Source organism: Fusarium tjaetaba (genome assembly GCF_013396195.1).
Source record: "Fusarium tjaetaba strain NRRL 66243 chromosome Unknown NRRL66243_c0000059, whole genome shotgun sequence".
Classification (NCBI taxonomy): Eukaryota; Fungi; Ascomycota; class Sordariomycetes; order Hypocreales; family Nectriaceae; genus Fusarium; species Fusarium tjaetaba.
Genome location: NW_023501255.1, coordinates 210,506 through 222,409, shown reverse-complemented (window position 1 = coordinate 222,409; position 11,904 = coordinate 210,506). Strand labels below are relative to the sequence as shown.

Genomic DNA, 11,904 nt, shown 5'->3' with positions numbered 1-11,904 from the left:
AAAGAAGTCCTCAAAAGGGCAAGTCTCAGAAGATTGGGGTAGGCTGCATGGTAGGCTGACATTGGGACCTGGGCCTGTAGAGCCTAGATTGCTTGGCCATGTCTGCATGGGGCGGATGCTTTGAGCTTGTTTGTGCTCGGCATGGAAAGGAGCGGACCCTGCTGCGCCATCCTTGATGCGCATGCACAGAGGCAGAGATACAAAGTGAAGATCATGTCTGAACTGGCGCGTAGATAGAACGGCGATCACGGCAGTGCACTTAGGTCGAACTGACGGCGCTTGCCAAGAGAGGGAGGACAATAACGACAGACTTGGAGATGGAGGGAAGACACAGGAACGGGGGGACTCGAGCTGACGGGAAGAAAGTCCGTGTTGGGCATTATCGCGTCGCGAGCAGACTCACTCTTTCACTCGATATCTTGTACCAGGTGGCAAGGCCCGTGTCCGATTCCGTGGCCAAAGGAGTAGGAGCCGAGATAATTGAAGTTGACGTAGAAGTGAGGTTGAAAGAAGGATAAAACGATGTGGGCACGGAGTAGCAGAGGGCAACAACCACGTAGGGATATAATATCGTGAGTGGCGGCGCCGTCTTTGAGACCCCCGTGTGAAAGAAGCTAATCTTGCACTTTGTCTCGTTCTGGCTGGTGTGTGGCACTCTGTGCTCAGATGCAGGGATGGTGACGGTGATGAGATGGAGATGTGGATGGGATAATGGAGATGGAGATGGAGCAGCTTTAGGAAAGCTGTGTAGATGAGGATATGATACGAGGGTATTGGATGTATGTTTTACTTTGCGCGTGGCGGAGGAATAGACAGATAGACTTTGAGGAGACCGTGGTTGCTTAAGTGATGTTTTATGATCGAGGAAAGCAAAAAGAAAAGGCTAAATGCAGATGCAGATGCATATAGACATTTTACTTACAAACCATGATTGCGTCGAGCTCTGTCACAGCCAATGATGGAATTGATTGATGCGTGAGTGTGTATGCGGTTAAAGGTTGAACGACCACGGGATTGATTGAGTGAGTCGGTCTGGAATGAGCGAAACAGAACGAAACGAAATGGGTAACGAAGCGTATGACGATCCAATCCAACGACAATGTTTGAATAGAGGCAGGCAGTGGGTGTGTTGTCTGTCTCTTTCTTCAATTGTCCCCGCTCAACGGAGTGTGTACGTTAGACAGTCCAAGGGAAGAATAGCGTCGAAGGGTAAAGAGAAAGCGGGCGTCCTTAAGCTACACAGCCCTGAAGAATCTCCAACAATTAGGGAGTTAGACGACAGGTGATGATGCTGTTGATGATGATGATGGTCTGGTCTTGTTGGAGGTGGTGGTTGTGTTGCAGGAACGAAGAGAAACAACCCGCGTTGCCCCAGGAGGCCTCCTTCCTTGGTTATGGTCTGCCCGGTTACGCAAGGGAAAAAAGCTTAGCTTGGCCATGGAAGCAGCAACCGAGCGAGTTGACGTAGGACATGGGTCTTCCCAAGCGGATCGGCAGGGTTACATCAGCCAATCACGTCCGGCGGCTGACAAGAGAAGCTAGCCATCAACCGCTGAGCTACCCACTGACTGAGCTGCCAAGCTCTCCACTTTCTAGGGAGAGCTCCAGGTTGTCCTGTCACTGATGCTCAATTATTCGGCGCGACCACTCTAAGCTCCATCGAGAAACTGCCGATTCCCAGCTATCGACTCGAACGCAGTGGCCCAAGAAACAGGTTAGATTAGCTGGTGGCTGAGCAAAAAAAAAGCTTAAAACTTTGAATCTGCAAGCGCTTTTTTCTGTGTCTTTGTCCTTGTATGTATCTACCATTGTAATTGATTTGGTTGTTGAAATTAACTCACCTTCTGAATTAATCCAAAATCGTCAATAGCTGTACGCCTCGCAATTCTCCTCCTTCTTGGCATCTCTGCGACCCCTGCTTTTTTTTGGCGGACAAATATCGTATAACTGCGCATATGCAAGATACATCATTATGAGTGGCTTTATAGATCAAACGTCATGTAACTTGCGCCGGAGCCCATCGGCTTACGACATGATAGACTTCGCCATAATTCCATGCTTTTTTGTTTCGCCTTGCGCAACCGCTCGGTCCTGTCCACTCTTGTCCGACGTTGCCGTGTCGCTGGGATTTACGCCAATGGACAACTCGTCATATGTAACTTCACGTTAAGCAAGAAAAACGGTTGCACTGATGCTTAACTCAAGTCTTGTCTCATGTAGTGTTATCTCTTCGGTGTGCAGATGGCCACTCTATCCAGTTTATCATCCTCTCAAACACGTTAAAAAGAAACGACTGTCGCACTCAATGTTTCAGGCATATGCAGACTTCAAACTGCCCCATAATCATTTCCCACTTGGTACTCTCCAAGCTTGTTCACCTCCCAACCTGTCACTCTCTTCCTCTTCTTGGTCAAACTCGAGGCGGTGTTGAACAATCTGTTTCTTGGCGATCATCCACATCTCACTCACTTCCCCTTGGCGCAAATCTTCATCAAGGGTCGTCATGGCTGCGCCCCAATCAAGCCAGGCCAGATAGTCACCTCCTCAGTGCCAGCACGTGGGTTAATTGATCCCACGTATCCGAGTTCCGGGATCATCAACACAGGTGACAGAATACGTATTCAGACTCATCGGACTTGGGTGCTTTTCAAGCTTCAACTTCCGATATGCGACACAGCTTAAAGGTAACCAATGAAATTCTAACCTGCCCTGTCTAGGGTCTAACATCTGCCTCCCGTTTGTCTAATCTGGGTGAGGTCAGGGAATATCTAACTGTCTTTCTTGCTTTCCTCCTCCATTTCTAACACATTCAAAGCCTGTTCTTTCTGCCCAGTCGAATTATACAAAACAAATGTTCCCGTCGAGGTATCGCCATGTCTATGCAAGGTATGTTCAATATTTGTACAAGGTGCTTATCTCAGCACCGATGCTGACGTTTCGGTTGTAACGCAGCCATCTCACTTTCTATTTCTCATCAAATCTGGCCCAGAGCTGTGTGGTGATTGTCAGCCATTGTACTCTTGCGTTTTACTGTTGTAGACTTACCCGCAGCATATGCCATATACCATGTCCTTGATGCTCCGCCATCGATCCAGTTGGCATCAAAGTTGGACTTGGTGAAGAACGTCCAGGCAGTCTTAGGTTGGACTGTTGCATAGTTTCCGTAGATGATGCCCTTCCACAGGTTGTTAAACTTGTCGACACGGCCCTTGCTAAAGTAAGTGTCCCATTCCTGCTGAACGAATGTGGCGGTTCGGGCCAAGTTGGACACGGGGAGGATAGGAATCATGTGAATGCCCTGGACTGCCTCAATGGCTGCGCTGAACCATGTTGTGTGGTGCACCTTGTTCTCGAACAAGATACCCGCGACCTTGTTGCCGATGAAGTTCTTAGGCTGCACGGTGTTGGACGTGGTGTAGTAGTAGTAGTCTTGCATAGCTCGTGTCATGACAGCAAGCTGGAGGTTTGCTCTGTTCTGTTGTCAGTTGTCTGCGATCAAAATGCCTGGGCTGCCCGACTTACCTCGCGACCATGTTAGTGTCCTTAATCACGGTTCCCCACATCTTCAGAGCATAAGCAGACATCATGTCCTCGGAACTCGATTCTTGGTCCTTGCCATCATACATGGCAGTCAGACCATGAGCCCAACTGTGGCCGTGGTACCAATCGAAGCTTCGCCACACGGGAAAGTACTTGTCGCTGCTGCTCGGGTTCGCATAGTCACGAACAAGAGAGTTGACGTAGGCCTTGTTGGCAGCAAGCCATTTGCTATCCATAGCGCCAATGTAGGCAGCAGCGAGGACGTGGTAGCCGTAATGGAAATGGTGATCGTTGTAGTAGGTGTTTCCAAAGTCGGATCCTGCTTGGCCTGTCTTATAGGATGCAGATGAGACGACTCCGCCCCAGACGGCTATCAACCTGATTAGCTAACGTAATACCCAGCTTTGACAAATAACTTACATTCATAGACAAGAGGATAGTTCTGCTTGTTGGAACCGAATCTGGCAAATGCCTTCTGAAGTTTGAGTAAGCCAGCCTGTGCCAGAGCCTTATCTCCTAGCATGTTGTTGATGACATAGATGATGGAACCAAACTTGGCCAGAGCCTATACTGTGTTAGTATATTTCTTATGGATACTTGACGAGGGAGTTACCTTTCCAGAATAGTACATCGAGTCTGTGTTAGCCTGCGCGTCCATGTCTTGCGAGACCTCGGACTTGGCAATGGGTGCAATGATTTTCTTCGCATTAGCAGTCAGACCACGGCTTCCTTTCGCTGGGTCCCAGGGGGCAAAGCCCATGTCGACGGGCAGCGCAGACTCGACCATCGTCCAGGTGGTTCCGCCAACAGCAGTAGCAATACCCTTGGTGGGTGTCTGGAGCGAGTACGTCCTCATCTCCTTCTTGGTTGTAGCATCGAATGAGCTGACGTGGTGAGGAAGAGCAAAGATCCAAAGCTTTCCAGAAGCGTGGCCAGCTTTGGTCCATGTGAAACTGTACGTGCCCTGCTTTCCAACAGTGTTGCCGCTGACTGTCATGCCAGTGGCATAGATACCGCAGCCGTTGTCGAGAACTGCCTCGGATTGACCAACCTTGGGATCCTTCGCAATTTGGATGAAGCCATAGAACGGCTTAGTCGAGGCAGCAAGACCGTTGTTGGTGACCTTGAGGGTAAGAGGGTCACCCTTGGTCTTGTAAGCGTACAGACGCCAGGTGGTTCCATCTTCAAGGACGAAGTTGTACTTGCGCACGTTGGACTTGGGATCCTTTGTCACTTGTGTCATAGTTCTGAAGTAGACGCCAGTCTGAATCCAAGGTGTACCACCACTGAAGTACGCAGTCGTGAAGACGCTACCTTGGTAAAGGGGAAAGGTGATAGTTGCTGCTGACTTGCTATCCTTTCTGAGATAAGCTTTGGCGTAGTGAGCGGTCATAGAGTCCATAGTCAAGACGGTGTTCTTGCCAAGTTCCTTTGCCGAGATGATCATGGACTGGATACCAACAGGGTTGATGTAATATTCGACGGCTCCATTAGATTGCACGTTACCATATGTACGTTGTGACGCCTCGACGTGAGAGATAGACATGCCCCAGCTTGCTGCCGGGCCAGCGCCTTTGCCCCATGTGAGCGAGTAGGGGTAAGTATAAACGGGGGTATTCTGATCACCAAGGTAGAAGTTGGAGTAAAACTTGTTCGTGCCAATAGGGCTGTTTTGATTGACGATGGGTGTTTTGGCAACAGGGTGAGTAGACATCCTTTGGAACATCGATGGAGGAGCACTCGTATCGATGGGGTTGGCGAAGATGTTGGGAGCGGCAGCCATTTTGGAAAGACCTGAGGGTACAGCGTTGGTTGTGGTAGATGTAACTGGCTTAAGCAGACTTGTAGGGCTAGGAATCGAAGTGCTTATAACGGCAGGTTCTGTAAGAAGAGGATTGTATAATTCTGTTACAACGAAACCTTCGGTATGGGGCTCAATGTCTGAAAGAGTTGGGAGGACTTGGGCTGTGGCAGTAGTTCCAACCTTGCTGGTACTGACTTTGACGCTTTCGGTGACGGGAATAATGTCGTCCTTGTCGTAGGTTGTCAAATACTGGAAAGCAGATGTTTCGATATCTCGCTTGAACTCTTCGTTAGAGTCGTCCCAGGAATCAGCAGAGTCGTCTTGGCCTTGGGGCAGGGCTAGGACTTGTCCCTGGGTTAGCCAGAGAAGCCATACGGGCAAGATGGTGCTGGTCTTCATGATGGGCAAGTAGGGAGTGTAATGCTGCCTTGATCAAGAAGATCACAACCTCGATAAGACTTATGAGGCTGAATGAAGCTGGAGAGCAAGCTGAAGGGTAGGGGTTCCATGGCTCATATAATATAGTCGCCCTACGGCCCAGGGCCTGCTCCTTTCCTTGAAGCCATCGAATGCGGAAAACCACTAGTCCAGTGGCACCACGACTGATGGAGCTAGCATGCACTTACATCGGAGAATGAAATGAAGTGGACTGTGTCTCGGCGGCACAAACGAAGAAACGCATGTGGCTTACCTGGAAGCTAGACCAAGCCTAGAATTGACCACCAAAAGAAATGCTGAGCTAGCGGACCAGGGTTGACAACGGGTTGGTCGAGACTTAGCAGATGCCAGCCAAGATGGCGTAAGCGATGAAGGGTAATAGGATTTCAGAAATTGGATTCTCTAGGATGGCGTAGGATGCGAATGTGATAGATAGGATTCCGAGGTTGTGTTGATGATGGGGTTGAAGTTGAAGTTGAACGAAAATGGCTGGAGGAATTCCATCTTTATCTTCTTCCCCTCGAGGAGCCAATGCCAGAGAAGCTTGGCCATGTGCTCTGTTGGAGCATTGCTCTTTCTGTCTCTTGGGTATCATTGAAGCCCAGGAAAGAGCATCGTGAACAGTCGAGGCGGGGACCTTTTTCGCATTCCAGATCAAGTGTCTACGGCGCATGTTCTCAGTCTCACACACAGGGTATGTGATCCATGGCGCGTCGTGATGCACCTCGAAGGGGAAATCGCCTAGATGCTCATCTGTGGCGTCCCCATGTGCCTGCAGTAGAGGGGCCAGTTAATTGCCTAGCGCACGCCGCATTTGGGCATGGGCTGCAGGGTGCTCCTAGTTCCAGGAACTATCGATTCGCGACGAGTTAGCCTGGGAGACTATTCAAGGGATGGCTTCGGTTGAGCTCGCCACACCCTGCAAAACCAAACGTTCAAATTTGCTTCAGAGCTCAGCTCCGGTGGTTTGGGTGAGTTTTCAACCTTGTGAGTGGACGCCACTTGTGTCCTTCATTTATTTTCATGGCTTGCGTTCCCGAATCAAGTCTCAGCCTTGAGCGTTGATGGCTAGGTGGCTTCATAGCTAAAATCTTTTATTGTTTTGCATATAACCCGTCCTTCATGCTATTACTTGACTTAAGAAAATTGTCTCTCAGCAGAAACATCACCAGCCTTGCTATACCTTCGCCTGACAAATATTCGCCTGATGAATACGATGTCATTTGTCGTCTGTCTGGTGGCCAAACTCTCGGCTCCAACCGCTTCATCGTTGATGTTACATTCATGAAAAAGGCAATTCGATTTTGAACCGAGACAATCACTTGACTCCATATGTTACGTTAGAGACCGTTGAGACAACACTTGACTTGTGGTAACATTTACCCAGACACCAGGACGGAGGAGTTCGTTAGAAACCGAGACATGATCCAGTGACCGACCGTTCCGGCTTGTCTCAAAGACCCCAAGGCCATGGATGGGTCTCTAGCCTCTAGCACACTTTTATCAATCATAGTGATTGCGTATCGCATTCCAGACCACGGCACAATGCGCTTGGCCATGCCAATCACTACTTGGCAACTCTCTTTTATTGTTCTTTCTGGTCCAAATCTAAGAATGAACGCCCGCTAAAATGCCGTAGTAAGTGCGCCAGCAATCAGGACATCTTGAGTTCATAACCCTAGCGCATCGTATTTGCCTCTTCCACCCTGCTCAAGAATCTGCCGAAGATCCAGCCGCATTTCTTTGTGCGGCTTCTGCTGCCGGATGGGTTGTTCAGTATGGCCCGCGGACTTTGATGTCTGCTTCGATACTTGAGTTTCTACCTTTGCTTTGATGCGCTTTCGTTTCCTCTCCGCTTCCTCTTCACTCCGCTCCGCTTCCTTTCGACATCTTCGGATCTCGCTGCTTCGTAGAACCCATGGTTTTTCAAGAACCTCGGACTTGAATTTGACCCTTTTTTCCCAGAGAGTAACCTCTTGCGCAGTGCCTCGTACCTTGGTCATCTTTTCAATGGTGAGTTGTCGCTCGTCTCTGAAAGTAGATAGGCCTCCCTTAACGTCGACAACGCATCCGACATCAATATTTGGGAATGGGTCTGGGATTTGAGGCGGGTCAATATCCGCTTTCTTCGGAGCAGCATCTCCTGTTGTCGCGCGACTCTCATCTTCACCAGAGATTGGTATGGAAATGATGCACTCGATGCATGCGCCGCTACTGTCGTCTATTGTATACACGCGTCGGCTTGCGAATTCGTCAATGGCGACGACTAATCCGACTATGCGCACCCATTTGATGGGCAGATTCCTATAGAAGTAGAAGTTTTCGCCTAGAAGTCGTCAGTCCAGAACAGAGTGAAGTATTTGACAGCTAGACGTACCTTCAAACCCTTCGTACTGACCAAGGTCATGGATATCGGTTACACGAAAGAGGCACCATTGGTTCACGGTTGGCGCAAGATGAAAGCAATACCGAGGATAGATTGGGGGCTTGGCGGATTCGCTCATGGCATCATGATAGCACTCTTCTTAGATGGAGACTAAACCATCATTAAGCATTGCCATACAGAATCGCGCTCTTGCGTATCTTGTCGTGGTGACGCGTTTGAGAGAAGGTTAAACAAGTGAAGTGAGACCTGGCGATATTCACGGTGGCTTGAGAAGCCCCACCATAGCTTAGTGGACAAAAAGACTGGCCCGTGACAATGTCACGGCATCGTCGCGTACGGTATTAGTGAAGTCATTGAATTGCTGGGAATACTTGCTGCAACAAGACTGGGTATTGCTGTAGAACGTATCGCAGTTAGATGTTTTGCAGGGAAGTTTGCCTTGGAGATATGAGGTCTGAGGTTCGTTTGGAGAATAAGTTTGATTCATGTCTGTTTGTCTCATTTTGTCCATGACTTTTATACTACCTTCATTGACTGAGGACTGACTTTCTTTCTTGTTGAAAGAAAGTCACCGGAAACCACGCTACACTCTGTAGTCTACTTGCAAACTTGATATGAATCGTTCAATTCTTCTCAGTCTCTAAATTCTGTCCTTGTCCTAGTAGTGCATCTTTGCCTTAACCTAAGGTACGCCCAAACACCAAAATTCTTGACCCAATGGCTATTACCGCAATCCGATATTGTTATCTCCCGGTAGTCTACCGTTTCGACCTCTTCGAACCCTTCAGACGAGAAGCAGCCGCCTGGAAGGCCTCTTCTGACGGCTCATCCTCAACAGGTCGCTTCTTGCCCTTCTTGCCCTTGCCCTTGCTCTCTTTGGCACCATACTTTTCGGCGAGATGGTCTAGGAAGCTCTCTGAGCGATCCTGCTGTCTCTTTTGGATCAGCGCTGCCAGGTCGTCCTCTGAGTTTCCCTTGCCCTTCTTCTTTTTGCCCTTCTTGTCGCCGCCGAAGAGCTTGTCGTGCACACCTAGCTCCTTTGCGTAGTCTTCAGCCTCCGTAGCTTCAGCCCGGGCCTGCTTCACACGACCCTCTCGCTTCTTCTTCGACTCTTTTGTGTAGGCTGGGAAGCTGGGTACTTTCTTGCTCTTGATAGCTGTATCGATGATCTCGCGGAAACGTTCGTCGTCCTTCAGAACGTCGCTAAGAATGACTCTCTCGTACAGCGCATCCATATCGCCCTGGCACTGTTCGTACGCATCGAGAACATCTCCCTTCTCTTCATCAGAGCCTTTGTACTTCTTGGAAAACTTCTCGATCGCATCGCCCGACACAGACTCTTTATATTGCTCTCGATAGTAGTCGCTCCAGTTGAATCCTTCTGAGTCTACAATCGATTCGGAGGTCGAGCCAGTCTCGTCGTACCGTTTGCGACGGGCGGGGTCGGAGAGGATGGCGTAGGCGAACGCGATAGCTTGGAACTTCTCGTGCGCGGCGTCTTTCTGATCTTGTGGCACCTTATCTGAAGAGCCATAGGGTCAGCAGTGCTCGTCTCTGTTGTTACCGAATTGACAAACCTGGATGGTTCTTAAGCGCAGCCTTTCGATAAGATTTCTTGATGTCATCGCTCGTCGCAGTCCTTTCGAGGCTCAAAACCTCATATGGGTCAATAGTGGGAGGCTCGCTCTCCAGCACATCTTCGTGGTCCGACATCGTATCGATATCGTCGATTTTGCTTGATCGTGTATTGGAGTGCAAGTTGGATTAAGCTCGAGCTCGTTGCTGCAGTGGGAGACGCGTTGCAACGCGCTCATGAGTAAAGTGTGGGGCCAATGCTAAAGTGCTCTCGGCGATCGGAGTTTACAACCGCCGACCGTTCAAGATGGATCATGGCTCCCGCATCTAGGCATCTCGTCACACCTCATCCGTACGTGCCTCACATTAAACGATATGACTACCATAGAACCTGGAAACCACAAGGCCGCAATGGGGCGTGCCTTAGGCTTGGCCAACAATTCCCCTCCCAAGCCCACCAACTTTCGTGTGGGAGCTCTAATTGTGCGGCTTAGCGACAACAGCATCATTGCCGAAGGATACACTCTTGAACTTCCCGGGAACACCCATGCAGAAGAGACATGCCTATTGAAGCTGGCTGAGCAGCATGGAACGACAGAGGAGAAGCTATCAGATGTGTTCAACACCCCCCATGCTCTATACACCACTGTTGAACCCTGTTTCAAGCGGCTGAGCGGCAAACTCCCCTGCGTCGAAAGAGTCTTGCGCCAAAAGTCATGGATCAAGCAGGTCTATGTTGGCGTTCAGGAGCCTGAGACTTTTGTTGGGGAGAATACTGGTCGCAAAACGCTCGAAGATGCCGGTATTGAGATCCACCATGTCTCAGGCTTGGAAGATGAGATTCTCAAGGTTGCGACTGCAGGGCATGTCAAATCATGAACTAAGTTGTTCGTGTGAGATCACATTGCTCATTCATGGGCGCTAACGAGTAAGGGACCGTATTGTGGCATATTGGATAAATTTGTCAGTTGGATCTGAGATGAAGTGAAGGAGATGGCAAGTACCACCCCTATAGTATCAGAGCATTTCCAACTAATCGACCGTGTTCCCTCAGAAACCTGGAGTTTAGTTCTTTCGTTAATCATCAGCGTTGATACGTGCTACGCTGCTCTAAAGGGCTGTTCTCCCCGGCATCCTCTGTTTGCGACATATCAGTCGATACATCAAGTCAGGAGATCAGCTATCAAATTTGCCGAATTGCATATCACCAATCATCAGTTGATTCATACATATCAATGTCAGCCACGCGAGTATCAATCTGTCCTGACCGGCTCGCGTTGAGTTCCGCCAACAGACCCCTTGTACCATGGTATGCTTGCGGTTGCCACGTAGCACACCGGTGATCCATATGTGCAACGTTGGTCAAGATGCTTCCGTCTTTTGTCTTTGATATCGACCTCATATGTGTACATTTGTATCCCTGGATGTACTATATCGCGGCTACGAGAAGCACAGATGATGCCTTCACATGACTGAACCACAAAACTACTATCAACCGAACGTTGACATCTAGTTGCTGCGACTGTCTTCCACACATATATTTCAAATAGCCTCTCAATATCTCTTGATGAGTATGGAGCGAAACGCAGAATAAAGCCATGCCGTCCAATCTTCTCAGGGTACTTCCCCCAGGTTGGGAAGTTGAACATCTAGTTTCTGCCAAGTCTTTTGGTCACTGCTTACTACTGCGCCCCCAGGCATTTTCTATATCACAAATCCAAATGTGACAAGTGATATTTACATGGCGCACTTTGGTGGTGTGTGAGAAGTTTAGAGTGGTATTAAGATACACTTGAACTTGGGCGTCAAAATGACCAAAACAAAGAATTTACGCCCTAGCTACCGACCCTTGTCTCTTCCTCTTCGATGCGATCTCTTTTCACCACTTCCATGCTCCTCTCTGACCTCAACACATGTGACTTGGCACTCAGAGCAGAGTGCCGTAGGAACCAGGAGGGTGTGCCATGTGAAATATTGGCAGCTGGGCTTGAGGTATCGGTTGAGAACCTGTTCCGGAGGTCCGTTCGCAATCCACCATTCGCATATGTCCCAAGCAATTGTGTCAATTTCGATCTTGCATACATGCCCCTGAGTGATAAGTCTGTGAGGAACTATCCCTTTCTTGGGGCAGTGGGAACGTCTGCAGGGGCAGATGTAGAAG

General features: G+C 49.2%; 4 protein-coding genes across 4 annotated transcripts; 1 reads left to right on the top strand and 3 right to left on the bottom strand.

Moving 5' to 3' along the window:
* Positions 1-2,974: 2,974 nt before the first annotated feature.
* Positions 2,975-5,743, bottom strand: FTJAE_2914 (glucan 1 3-beta-glucosidase; the record flags this gene model as incomplete). Its single annotated transcript, XM_037349157.1, has 5 exons — positions 2,975-2,991; positions 3,046-3,470; positions 3,523-3,910; positions 3,961-4,105; positions 4,154-5,743. 5 exons carry the CDS (start codon positions 5,741-5,743, stop codon positions 2,975-2,977), a joined length of 2,565 nt encoding a protein of 854 aa, XP_037210030.1.
* A 1,709-nt stretch (positions 5,744-7,452) lies between these two features.
* Positions 7,453-8,286, bottom strand: FTJAE_2913 (ob-fold nucleic acid; the record flags this gene model as incomplete). The annotated part of the gene is made up of 2 exons (XM_037349156.1): positions 7,453-8,108; positions 8,160-8,286. The coding sequence occupies 2 exons, from the start codon at positions 8,284-8,286 to the stop codon at positions 7,453-7,455; spliced, it is 783 nt and encodes a 260-aa protein (XP_037210029.1).
* A 640-nt stretch (positions 8,287-8,926) lies between these two features.
* On the bottom strand, positions 8,927-9,881 carry FTJAE_2912 (uncharacterized protein; the record flags this gene model as incomplete). Its single annotated transcript, XM_037349155.1, has 2 exons — positions 8,927-9,690; positions 9,746-9,881. The coding sequence occupies 2 exons, from the start codon at positions 9,879-9,881 to the stop codon at positions 8,927-8,929; spliced, it is 900 nt and encodes a 299-aa protein (XP_037210028.1).
* A 237-nt stretch (positions 9,882-10,118) lies between these two features.
* On the top strand, positions 10,119-10,622 carry FTJAE_2911 (RIB2-DRAP deaminase; the record flags this gene model as incomplete). Its single annotated transcript, XM_037349154.1, has 1 exon — positions 10,119-10,622. One exon carries the CDS (start codon positions 10,119-10,121, stop codon positions 10,620-10,622), a length of 504 nt encoding a protein of 167 aa, XP_037210027.1.
* Between the last annotated feature and the right edge of the window lie 1,282 nt (positions 10,623-11,904).